This window comes from Podarcis filfolensis (assembly GCF_964270895.1).
Source record: "Podarcis filfolensis genome assembly, chromosome: Z".
Classification (NCBI taxonomy): domain Eukaryota; kingdom Metazoa; phylum Chordata; class Lepidosauria; order Squamata; family Lacertidae; genus Podarcis; species Podarcis filfolensis.
The window spans coordinates 33,984,363-33,997,545 of NC_139617.1; the positions used below are offsets into that span (position 1 = coordinate 33,984,363).

The 13,183-nt window shown below is 46.8% G+C and overlaps 1 protein-coding gene and 1 long non-coding RNA gene across 3 annotated transcripts in view; one reads left to right on the forward strand and one right to left on the reverse strand.

The window, feature by feature from the left end:
- LOC310754608 lies at positions 1-7,916 on the forward strand. Its single transcript, XR_014543920.1, has 2 exons — positions 1-3,177; positions 3,664-7,916. It is a non-coding gene; the product is annotated as an uncharacterized lncRNA (long non-coding RNA).
- PTPA (protein phosphatase 2 phosphatase activator) overlaps positions 5,707-13,183 on the reverse strand; it is a 23,790-nt gene continuing 16,313 nt past the window's right edge. For both annotated transcript variants that reach the window (XM_083596537.1, XM_083596538.1), the window contains exons 9-10: positions 8,538-8,645; positions 5,707-8,416 (exon numbers count right to left, since the gene is read on the reverse strand). In XM_083596537.1, coding sequence (XP_083452663.1) covers positions 8,342-8,416; positions 8,538-8,645 — 183 coding nt within the window. In that variant the 3' untranslated portion in view covers positions 5,707-8,341. The remainder of the gene's footprint in view (positions 8,417-8,537; positions 8,646-13,183) is intronic.

Here is a 13,183-nt window from a genome sequence, read left to right on the forward strand (position 1 = left end):
TACCGTACAGGGTTGTTGTTTTTGTGAAGGTGACATAGGAGGCATATGGTCTTCTCAGAAGGAAGGCGGGGTGAGATGGTAAGAAAGTGTGTGTGTTAAAAACAGAGTGGTTTACAAGAATTCCAGATAAAACCATACAATTAAAAACTATGTAAAATGTTAAAATCAGAAATCAGTTAACTATTATAGAATGATGTATTCCTAATTCTTAAAACCCAATATATTTTTGGATGCATTCTGTTGAAGAGGGAAAATAAATATGCATTTTGAAACTGGTAAATCTGTTCAGTTCCTTCTTGTGTAAAATATATCTCATTTTTCTCCCTTTTCCTGTGGTTTTGGTACAACCATTTCCCTTTCTTTCTCATCTATAGGTGTATTCTGGGAAATAAAAGAACTGTAATGTTTAATTAGAATAATCCAATTTATAGAAGTATAGGTGTGCGTTTGTGAGAGAGGGGGAAATGTGGGGGACAGACAAAGGCCTGGATGCCTAGCGGGGGGTGTGTTTAGAGGCTCCAGCTGCTGAGAATGCACCCCCTCTTCTTCTTCCCGTCTCCTTCCTCCAGGGAAATCAAGCATCTCCTCTTTTCTCAGGGTGAAAGTTACTTTCTGGATGCTGCAACAGACGCAGAATGAAAGACACTGGAGGCCCCCATGCGTCACCACGTGCATCCCAAAGGTGCCTCCCAAAGCATCAATATGCTTTGCTCGCTTGCTCCCACCATGGACTTGAGAGCGCTTTGCACAGATCCTGTTCAGCAGTGAAATCCATTTATTTTATTTTTAAATAACACAGACAAATGGGTACAGACGTGCACAGTGGTGCAGGCTGTGCAGGAACAGAGTTTGCTTCTTGACAAGAGTCAGTCTCTCTCTCTCCTGAAAGCCCAAACCCAGCCTTATATGCATATTCATAAGCACCTGATAAATTAATCATGATGTCAGTAACACTCAGGCTGCAAGGGAGGTGACAGGCAAATTTTGCCCTCTCCCCAGCATCTTTCCCTCATATTGGCTTACCGCTTTCTTGATTTTTGTTCCTGGTTTCCAAACACTGCTCTCAGGCCTCTCTCTCAAAGAACAGTGATTGAATTAGCTAGATAAAACAAACTCATCCTTGGGGGGGGGGAATTTAAATGGGGTGTGTGTGATTTGTTTGGGAGCACAAGGTCAACCTCTGCTTTCAGCCCCCCAAGCTACAAGGATTTGCAAGTTAAAAACAGTAGGAACAGACATTTGAGCATGCAAAGAGTGTGTTTTCACCCTCCTGGATACACATAGGATGAAGGCATGGGGTTTTCCTGGCCAATGGCATGATGAGCTGCTCAGCTGATTCCACTGTAGCTAGTAATTCCTGATAGCTACATCTAATGATTAAGGCTGTTCCATGTGGTCTAGAAAGGTGACCTTTGGCACCTGATTACTTTGATTGCTTTAAAAGGATTGCAAAGAAATTGACTGTTTTTTCCACCCTTGCCTTAAAACAGGAGACTAAGAAGTGGCTTAGATGTCTTCCATGCAACCCGGAAAGCAGAAAAATGGTAGCCCATGACACCCAGATGAATTAGCAAGGGTCCTTCTGTAGGCAAAGCATGAGCTACAACCCTTCCCCTAAAAATAAAGGTTCTAGTCATCATTATTCAGGAGGGCTGGATTAAATGAGAACATGGGAAGCTGTCCTACTTAGGGTTAGAGACGATTGGTCCTTTTAGTTCGGTACTGTCTATACTGATTTGCAGCAGCTCTCCAGGCTCTCAGGCAGGGAACATTCCCATACCTACCTGGATATGCCACTGGGGATTGAACCTGGATACTGAGCTATTATAGAGGTTCTGTTGCCTGTCCATGTTCTTAAACCAGCCTTGAGGAGGGCAGAAGCCAGGTGGCATCTAGGAGTGTGGATTCATAAATACGGCATCATGCTTTATTTTACTAGGAAAATAGGCTATCTAGCACTTACTGTTTTCGGTTTTTAAAAATCCCGTATGCATTAGTTCCTCCCTGTAGTTTGACCAGGAAATAAATCCCTACTTTATGGGGTCTTCTTGTTTTGAACAGCTCATTAAAAAAAACAAAAACCCAGTTTGCTCCTTAAAGCCAAAGCAATGACCAGTACCACAAACAGTGGAAAATGCAATTTGGATTTGACTCATTTGCAGCTCAAAAGGTGAATGGGGGTTTTTGCACAGAAGAAAGCTCCATTTAAATAGGATTTACTCCTGAGTAAGCAGACCTAAGATTGCAACCTTCAGAGAGCTTCTTCCCTGATAGGCTCCTGATAGCGATGACTGATGAAACCAACTTGGAACTCTTGATTGAAGGGCTTGAAAAAGTAAACAATTCTTCCAAAAGTCTTCTAAATGTTTTGCAACGGACTCCTTTGGATCAAATTCCTGTTGAAATTTCAGTTTTAATTACGGTATATCAACTCCAGAGAAATGTTAAAAAAGACTATGCAACTGTTGCATACAGTTTTATCTAGAGCTGTTACATTTAGTAGTTTAATTGCTTCAAACATAGTAACATCAGAAGAGCCCTGCTAGGTCAGGCCAATGGTCCATCTAGCCCAGCATCCTCTTCTCAGTGGCCACCCAGATGCCTCAACAGGAAGGTCCAAAAACAGGATTTGAGAACACTCCCCACTTGTGATTTGCAGAAACTGGTATTCAGATACATTACTGCCTCCAACAGCAGAGGTAGACTATGAATGAGGTCAGTGGCACATCTAGTCCAGAATCCTGTTCCCACAGTGGCCAAGCACAACAGTACTCTCCCCTCCTAAGGTTTCCAGTAGCTGGTATTCAGAAGCTGCCACCCACAATGGAGGCTGAGCATAGCAGCAGGCAGAAAAGAGCCAGTGTGGTACAGTGGTTAGAGCAGCCTTTCTCAACCTTGGGTTCCAAAGTGATGTTGGACTACAATTCTCATCATCCCTTCCCATTGGTCCTGTTAGCTAGGGATGTTGGGAGCTGTAGTACAACAACATATGGGGACCAAAGGTTGAGAAAGGCTGTGTTAAAAGTGTCAGACTAGGACCAAGGAGACCAGGGTTCAGCCCTCACCCTGCTGCCATGAAGCTCACTGGGTGACCTTGGGCCAAACACTGCCTCTCAGCCTATAACCTACCTATCAATGCTGTTAGGAATTAAATGAGGAGGGAGAGAAGCATGTACAGTGGTTAAGTACTTACTGTATTTTTGGCTCTATAAGACTCACTTTATCCCTCCTAAAAAGTAAAGGGAAATGTGTGTGTGTGTTATGGAGCGAATGCAGGCTGCGCAGCTATCCCAGAAGCCAGAACAGCAAGAGGGATTGTTGCTTTCACTGCGCATTGATTCCTCTTGCTGTTCTGGCTTCTGGGATTCAGAATATTTTTTTTCTTGTTTTCCTCCTCCAAAAACTAGGTGCGTCTTATGGTCTGGTGCGTCTTATAGAGCGAAAAATACGGTAATTCGTTCTGGGGGTCTGTTCTTAACCTGAAATTGTTCTTAACCTGAAGCACCACTTTAGCTAATGGGGCCTCCAGCTGCCGGCATGCAATTTCTGTTCTCGTCCTGAAGCAAAGTTCTTAACCTGAAGCACTATTTCTGGGTTAGCGGAGTCTGTAACCTGAAGCATATGTAACCTGAAGCATATGTAACCCGAGGTACCACTGTATAGCACCTTGAGCTCCTTGGATAAAAAGGTGGGATATAAATGCAACAAACAAACAAGGAAATAAGGCCTGACAGGGCAAGCTGTAGGAAGACAGGCAGAGCTCAGCCTTCCACAACACACACTTCGCTGCCATGCCTTCACTTTGCATATCTTCTGTTTTAAGGCATAGAGAGGGCTTATTTTTAGCTTGTAAGTGTTTCAGGGCAGGGACTGGTCCTCGGAATGTGTTCTGGTTTGCAACTATTCTATGGTGAGTACACGAAGGTCCGTTACAGGATTAACATTCCATTAAACTAGGCTGGGGGGCTTTCTTTCAATCCCAGGGCCCACACTGCAGTAGTGGGCACGGGCAGAGGGGGAAATGGGTGGAGCCTCAAGTCTGAGATGAGTTAAAGGTAATCTGCTTTGATGTGTTTTTGGAGCAGATCAAACTGGGTTTGGGGTTTTATTCCCAGGCAAACCTGGCAATGCTGAGGATTGAACCTGCAGCATTTTGCAATCCCTAAAGCAGGTTTTCAACCTTTTTGAGTCCATGGCTCCCTTGACCAACTATGCTCTTTCTGTGACATCCCTGTGGGGCTCAGGAGCCCCGTTGTGTCGCCCTTTGTCTGTAGAACTGGCAGCCTCTTACCCTTTTATGAACACCCTCCCTTGTAGAGTGTTCCTTCAGCCTCCTCTCCTCTCTCCTTGGGAGTCCTCTGGGCAGCCGCTGCCGCTGGTCTCTGAGGTGCCCACCCCTGCCCCAAAGAGAGGTGCCACCTCACACTGCCCTACAGGGGTCTGGGACCCTCTGTCCATTCCCAATAGCAAGGGCTGGTGGACTGGCTGGCTGGGCTCCCTTGCCCACTTGCTTGCTTACTCCGAGGCTGCCTCAGCTCCTGGCAGCTAGCACCCCCTGGCCAGTCCCAGAGGCACCATTCGCCTGGGGAGCTTGTAGCCAGGGCTGCTGCAACAAACAGCTGTGCAAGCCTTTGGGAGGCAGAGATGTGAGAGGGCATCAAAGCAGGGAGGGAAGGAAAGAGGAACACAGGCTAGTGTTGCCTGCAACACCCATCATTCAAGGCACCCCAGGGTCCCATAGTACACTGGTTGAAAATCACTGCCGTAAAGTTAAAATTCTAGTCCTCAAGGTTCTGAATAAAGGGCTGAATTTAATGGGAACATTGGTCATCTAGCTCAGTACTATCTACACAAACCAGCAGCAGCTCTCTAGGGTTTCAAGGAGGGAACATTCCCAGCCATACCTGGAGATGCTGTCTGGGACTGAACCCGCAACCTTCCACAAGCAAAGCAGATGCTCTGCCATTAAACTACAGCCCTTCTTGGGAACATTGGAACCTGCCTTATACTGAATCAGAACTAGCTCAGTACTGTCAACACTGACTGGCAGTTGAAGATTCAGGTCACAATCAAACCTGGGATTTTCTGCAAGCAAAGCAGGTGTCCTACACCTGAGCTATGGCCCTTCCTTTTAAATAAAGTAATAAACTAGTCCTCATAGTTCTGAATAAAAGGCCAGATTAAATAGGAGCATTAGGGAGCTGCCTTATACAGAGTCAGACCATTGGTCCATCTAGCTCAGTACTGTCTACACACACTGGCAGCAGTTCTCCAGGATTTCAGGGTCAGGGGTGTTACCCAAACCTACCTAGAGATGTCATGCAGGGCCAACCCACCCTCTATCCAGAGTAAGGGAATTGCATTTGGGAGGAGCGGCAGATCTGGGCTCCCAAGTAGCGCAGTACTTGCTGCCTCCTTTACTTGTCACTCATCACCAACCCCTTCAATGCACCAAGGCTTCCCGAGGCCACCTCCAGTTGCCTCAGCAGAGGATGAGGCACTAGTAGCAGCAATGGGGGCAAAGAAGGAGGCAGTGGCAGGGGAGCAGCATTTTCTGTTTTGCATCAAGCAGCAGAATGCCTTGGGCTGGTCCAAATGTCAGGGATTGAACCCAGGGCTTTCAGTGCTGCAAGAAAAAAACAATCTGCCCCATCCCCTTCCATACGACTGTACCAACCCCTCACACTGAACAAACCACGAGAGCCATTAGATGCAAAACATGAAACTTTTTCTTCTTTTTAATTCAAACCACAATGCTAGAGGAAACCAGAGGAGTCAGGAAAGAGTGCCATGCGCAGAGAGCCTTGTCAGGTGGTGATTCTAGGCCAAGGGAAGTTACATGCGCTTCTTGGGTGGGGGGTGTTTGCAACAGACAGCAGAGGCGACAGAAACCATGCCCAAGGAGCAGGAGGGTGGGTGGTCCATGGGAGGAGTTGAGCTACAATGAAGGACCCAGGTTTTTGCAGAAGACGAAAGAGGAGGCAGCTGTTACACCACTAATGGTTGATGCATTCATGAGTGCCAAAATTAGGCCTTCTCAAAGGATGGTGTGTATACATTAACAGGGAAGTATCCTGTTCCAATTTGCAAGCTGGCCAAGGGAGCCCGCTGCCCTGGCAGACACATCTTAGATAAACAGGTTTGCCAAGCTTTTAGTTCCAAAACCTGCCAAGCCTGTTTCACCCAGAGGCGAGAGCAAAACGAAACATTAATGCTTCAGTCCCTGAAATGTGAAACCACTCTCTCTCAAGCCAACTCTTAGTTGTCTATCTCCAACTAAGTGTGTGGGGGGTTTAATGTGGAAAAGGGGTGTGATTTTTAACTGGATGGGTCAAAAGAAAGCTCATCTCCAGCTATTACACATATAATGGCTTTGTGCTGGTTTTTCCATATAGGATATGCAAATGGGGGGGTGCAACCCCTGCATTTATGCACCTTCCTTCTCATGCCTACCACTTAGATCAGGGGCGGGACCCTACCCAATGTTGTTAGCCCTCCCAATGTTGTTAGGGCTCGCAGCTGGTGCTGATGGAAGTTGGGAGTAAAACAACGTATGAAGGATTGCACATCTCTCTCACAAAGCTCCACACCAAGAGTTAAAGAGGCTGCAAACTCACAGCAGGATACGAGTAGGGTGTGGAGTCCATACAAAGTGGCTGAAACCTCCTTTTTGGGGGTCTGTTTAAACATGAACTTGCACACAAGCCTCCAAAAGAAAAGAAATAAGGGAGACCTTCAAAATGCTCCATTCCCTTGGAACCAGTTAAGAGTGCCGAGATTAGAACAAGGTCTAGAGCAGAGGTAGTGTTCAGCCAAGGTGGAGCCACCTCTGAACACCCGCCAGCCAAAGGAAGTCCAGCCATTGGAAAAGGGGACAATAAAGGCAATTTTTGGCAATGCCTAAAATTATTTTTAAAGGCTATCTCCAATGAGCAAAATAAAAAATAACCTACCATCAGAATTTAGTAATTGGCTGTGGGGAAGGGTGATCCTGTGGTTGAAAGAAGCAAAGGATTAACACCAAGGCAGGACACGGCAAGGTCTTTTGCCTAGTTTAGAGCTGGGACGGTTCCCAGTGAGCTCAAACCAGTTTTGCTCAGCCTAGCAAACCTTTGGCTCTCAGTTCTTCCACTAGCTGCTAGGAAAAGGAGCTCTCAAGCAACCCTCTGTAAAAATACAAGCCAAAATTAATTATCACCTGCACAAAACTTTGCACGGTGTAGGACTCAAGGCTGTACAGGACCCAGGCAGCACTCAACCAAATTTTTAAGAGCCCTGCCAAGTGTAGCAAAAAGCCCTGAGTGCTGCCTGGGTTGAATGAAGTAAAGCCCAGGTCTTTCTGAAGCAGCCCAGCAGACCTTGCAAGGGGAGCATACAGCCATGTTCTTGAACACCTCTCTGGTTTTTTGTTTTTTATTGCAAAGATCACCCAAAAGCTTTGCAGCAGCCCCCCTGACAGACAAACCCTCTTTGTATGTGGATGGAGGGTAGTTTTTTTTGAGTTGGTGCCTGCAAAAACGTTCTGTGAACCTGTTTGCGAGGAACCTGCAGGAGGGAGCACTTGACAACATGTTGCCTCCAAGGGGATCATGAAATGGGATGCATCTGAACCAGCTTGAAGCTGAACTGATGGTCCTGCCTCTCTCCAAAAGCATAACACATTTAGTTTGGCAACAGTACTGGAAATGGGAGGGAGAGCACCCCATTTCCTCCCTAAACTACTAGCCCCTAGTTTCTCTGCGAAGGAGCCAAGCCACAGCTCAAGTAGGTTAGAGACAGGTTTTGATGATGTAGGCAGGACCCACAACTAAGATGACGGGGGGGGGGGAGAACACAGATGCCCTCTTACACTTTTGCAACCAGGAATAAAAACATTTAGGGAGGCCTCAGATAGGAAATGTGGAGCCCCTCAGGATGATATCAGACTGGATTCCCCAGGCTGAAAACAGCAAGCTTTTAAAAATATAGATATAAAATAGAACAAAAGCAATGGGCGCAAAGGATAGGCCTGTGCAGGGGGAGGGAGAGCGAAAGAGAGGGCACATACTGTTGTGGTCCAGTGTTAAAAGTCATGGGATCACATTCCAAGGCTGGTTTTCCCTTCTTCAAAATGCAGGGGGAGGGGTCTTTAAGAGAGTCAGAAAATCTTCCTGGTGGTTTGTCCCGCACCCCCAAAAGTTGGAAAAAAATAATCCGCGGAAATGAATGGACTGCATTGCCTGAGGGCCGGGGGTGGGGCTGAATGGGGAGAGCTCTGGCCCTTCACCCTGCTCTCTCCAGTGTTTTCTGACCCCCTCTCTTTTTTCCAGAAATGGGGGAAAGAATACCCTCCAAAACCTCCTTAAGATGCAACAGGCTGAATGGAGAGGAGGCTGCCGAACTTGAAGTGCTGGATCACAGGGAACTTCTCCAGGCACTGGGAAGAAGACAAAGAGAACATTTGGCTGGGGCCTCTTTCAACACCCACCCACCCACCCCACAACGTGAGCTGGAGAGAGGTTTTGCTCCAGGCCCACCTCCCTCTGCTTTGACCTTACCTCTGCTTTGTACATGCGAATGAGGCCTTGGTTGACCTTCGCCCATGAAGGGACAGCGCTAATGTTCCACAGCTGGTTGGAGTGCTCAGCAAATGGGCCTGTCTTCATCTGGAAGACAAGACACAGACAAGCCATCACCACAAGGCACTCACTGGCACACCCCGTTCCAGACCACCACTGGACAGGATGTCCCCAATGTCCTTAACCACACAGCTACTTGATTTGCACTCCTTATTTCCCACTGGATGCCATCATCCAGGCCGATGAAATCTGCTCTGCAGAAATGCAAGGGCAAGGCAGCTCTGGCGCTTACACCATTCCCCTCTAGCCTGGCTCCAGTACTGGAATCTGCTGTTCCTCCTCCTGACATGTGCACAAAGGCATCCTCTTAATTACCCAGGCATCATGACCCTAGTCCTACTTCCTGCAATGAAGGGACCCAAACACTACACTATGATTCAATTATTCTATTCTTATTTATCACCATCATTTATAGCCACCTAAATTTACTATGCAGAATGGAAGCAAAACCTGATGCTGACCTGTGATGGGGCCTTTTTGGTGTTGGCTCTCCCACTGCAAAATGCCTTCCCTAACAAGGTGCATCCTGTCTCCCTCTGCTTTCAAGAGGAATTTTTAAACATTCCTGTTTACCCAGGCGTTTGATGGCTGAAAAAGACTGCTCCTGACAATCCCAATATCATTGGATGGATTTTTTCTTTAATTCATAATTGCTTTTAGAATGTTTTAAGAACATCGCAAGAGCCCTGCTGACCCATCTAGTCCAGCATCTGTTCTCACAGTTGCCAACCAGATGCCTCTTCTGGGAAACCTGCAAGCAGGATCTGAGCACAAGAGCACTCTCCCCTCCTGTGCCTGCCAGCAACTAAGATTCAAAAGCATCGCTGCCACAATCTCCTTATCCTCCTTTAGCAGTCCTTTCACTCTCTTGTCATCGAACCACCACCCTAGATGGTTTTCTGCTACTCATATATTTTATAAACATTGTTGCTGAACTTAATCTTTTTAACAACGTTTTAGTTTTAATTGTAATCGCTTTAGGAATGTTTCTAACTCTAAAATGGATTGCATTGTTTTGATCTGCTTTAGGATGCTTTTGCTTTGTTTTTAAATTGTGTGTCCGTTTAATGTTCTGGGCAACAATGGCAACAACAACAACAACAAACCGATTGTTGGTTTGACAGATGTTTTGCTTTGACTGTTAGTGGGTTGTTGTTTTAATGGAAGAGTGAGGTATAAGTCATTAAAAAATATACAGCAGTTTCTAGAGAACAAGATAACCCACAGATAAGGTTAGGGGAAAACAAGGGTGGGGGGGGGGACTCAGTTTGGGACTGGAGTGGGAGTGGGGGTGGAAGAGAGAAATAGATTCTGGGCACACCCAGAAAATGCAACTTACTCTCAAGGGAAGACAGGGGGAATGGAGGCAAACTTCTTGTGGGAAGCTTCAGTGACATCATCAACCACAAGGCCAAAAAAAGGAACTTGGGAAAATAAGGAACTTTTGACAATGCAGGGGTGTTTTGAAGAAAACCTCACTTCCTCCCCCTCCCCCTTCCAAAATCCAAAACTGCCAAAACAGTCACGGCTATCCCCTATAAGCAGGAGGGGATGAGACTGCATTTCTGAACTTACTTCTCCAGTACAGGAAGCCCAAACGGTATGTTGTTACAGGTAGGTTTGTACAAGTGAAAAAGTATCCCACAGTGTGTGTCTGTGTGTTCATCTGTCTATGCATATAGATATATACTAGCGGTTCCTCTGCTCGCCAAGTCCTTGGCCATTCCCTCCACATTAACCCCTCAAATAATCGTAGAACTATAAAGGGCCCAAACAGGCATCTATGTCAACCCCCTGCAATGCAGGAATCACAGCTAAAGAATTCCTAAAGAAAAGCTTTTCTTTCTCACCCCATGCAAGCTCACTTTTGTGGCCTGCAAATCCAGGATTGTGATGAGGCACTACAAACCTTCCAATGGGGGCTACAAGGCAATAGCCTTGCCGTTTTATGTATATAGGAAGATGTGGGTGGGTGAGTGTTCATGAGCACACAGGGATGTTTGGGAGTAGAGGCAGAGAAAGAGCTCAGTCATATGTTTAGAATCTGGTGACCTCAGCACTGAAGCACTCTGGGTAAGAATGAAAAAGAAAGGAAGCCACAAAAAGAATATCCTCTGTCCTCCCCCAACAGCTGCAATGGATGTTAAGTTCCACTTCCTGTCAGTGTACATGAGCGCCAGAAAAAATAAGATAGGCCAAAATTTTCCCAGGAAACTTCACCCTTGCATACAGAAGGACGGGCTGTGTGCGCCTAAGTTCTCAGAACAAAAATGTTGGCTAGAATTCCTCATGATAGCAGTCAAGAGCTCAACCCTCAGTGGGTTAAAATACAGCCGCACCTTGGTTTTCGAACAGCTTAGTTCTCAAACGTTTTGGCTCCCAAATGCCACAAACCCAAAAGTGACTGTTCCAGTTTGTGAACTATTTTTGGAAGCCGAATGTCCGACAGGGCTTCCACGGCCTCCGGTTGGCTGCAGGAACTTCCTGCAGCCAATCAGAAGCCACGCTTTGGTTTCCGAACATTTTGGAAGTCAAACTGACTTCCGGAACGGATTCTGTTCAACTTCCAAGGTACGACTGTACTAAGTTTCCTTCTTTGAAGAGACAGCACAGTGCAGCGCCGTCCACAGGAAGCAAGACCACTAGGGCTCATCAAGCTCAGGGCCATTTTCACTGGCTGGCACAGGGTTTCAGACAAGGTGTCTCTCCTGGCCCTACCTGCAGGTGCCTGTGAGGATTAAATCTGGAACTTTCTGCATGCAAAGCAGGTCCTTTAATCACTGAGCTATGGCCATTCAGGGGCATTATGCCTTTTACTGCAGCCATGGCATTTTCCGAAGAGAGGAGGTGGGATGGGGAAAATCAAGGAAAGTAAAAGAGCATGCCTTTGCACTGGGGCAAACCTTTACTGTTGCAAGCTCCTAGTCTTCAAGAACTTGGGAAATTACTGAAGTTGCAACAGTGGTTTCTCCTACTTTCCACAGCACAGTTCACAGGTCATGGGCTTTGGGGGTAGGAAGTCCCTGAACTTAGGAAAAAAGAAGCTCAGTTGGTTAGAATGTGGTGCTGATAACACCAAGGTTATCAGCCTTGCATAAGGGACAGCTGCATATTCCTGCACCGCAGGAGGTTGGAATAGATGATCCTCCTATCCTATCCTATCCTATCCTATCCTATCCTATCCTACCCTATCATATCCATACCAAGCCAGGATCACTGGTCTGTATAGCTCATTATTGCCTAAGCTGGGTCTCCAGGCAGGTGACCTGCCTAGCCCATCTTGGAAATGCTGGCAACTGAAATGTGATGACCACCAACTTGGTTGGCTTTAAAAGAGGATTGGACAAATTCATGGAGGAGGAGAGGGCTATCAATGGCTACTAGCCACAGTGGCTATGCTCTGCCTCCACAGATGGAGGCCGAAGTACTTCTAAATACCCAACTGCTGGAAACTGCAGGAGAGGAGAGCTCCTCTTGTGCTAGGGTCCTGTTCGTGGGCTTCACATTGGTTTTTTTTGGTAACAATCACCACCCTGTCTGTGTAGTGCAAAGAAAGCTGGTCCCCTCCTGACCACCAACATCCTGGCCCTCGAGGCTTTAAAATTTCAGACAGATTGCTGGTGGTATTCAAAATGGGTATTGCCTCTTGAAAAAAATGAAGAAAAGCAGGTTGGCTTGCAAGGACCAGACTCTTGTGCGCCCCAAAGAACTAGAACACAAATAACACCCCACCCAGGCGGGCACAGCTTTTCCAAACCGACATCTGCTCTCACTGAAGCCCTTTTGCTATTGTTTGGAAGTAGGAAAAGGGGAGGGGGAATAGGGAGGAGGAAAAAACTAACACACACACACAAACACACATGCAGAGAACCCTGTGGCTCATTCTAGCCACAAAGGGAGAGAAGAAAAGTAGGCAAGCAGAGTGGGGGGGGAGAGGGAGGGGGAGAGAGCGAGAGAGCGGGAGCGCCACAGACCCGCAGTGACCCCAGGGGAATGGAGTGAGTCAGGGCAGCCATATTGAGCAGGAAATTACTCACAGACGCTGCGTTCCTGCCTCTCCATTCCCGAGAGAATAAGCCTTTTGTAAAAGGTTCCTCTGTCGGTTAAAAAAAATTGAGGAGGGAGGTATTGGCGGGGAGGGAGGGAAAGGGGGGCAAGCTCAACACAGCACCTTCCTGTCATTTGCTTCCTTACCAGCTGAAACCAGAGCCCAGCCTCCCTTGTCCTCCCCCCAAAAAAAACCTCCAAATTTGGGAGGCAGTGAAATAGGGAAAAGGGCTGCCCTGCCCTTCTCTGGGATTTTTTTAAAAGAACGCCAACTCGGGCAGAACTTGCAAATAGTCAATCCAACATTTGCTTTTCCTGCTCTTGGATCTGCTCCGTCGCCTTCACCCTCCCTCGTAACAGTAGAAGTCACAAGAATCCAACGATGATGAATGCTAGAAGGTTCAGGACAGACAAAAGAAAGGATTTCTTCACACAGCACAGAGTTTAACTGCGGAACTAGCTCCCGCAGGAGGCAATGATGGTTGCCAACTTAGATGGCTTTAAAAGATGACTGGACA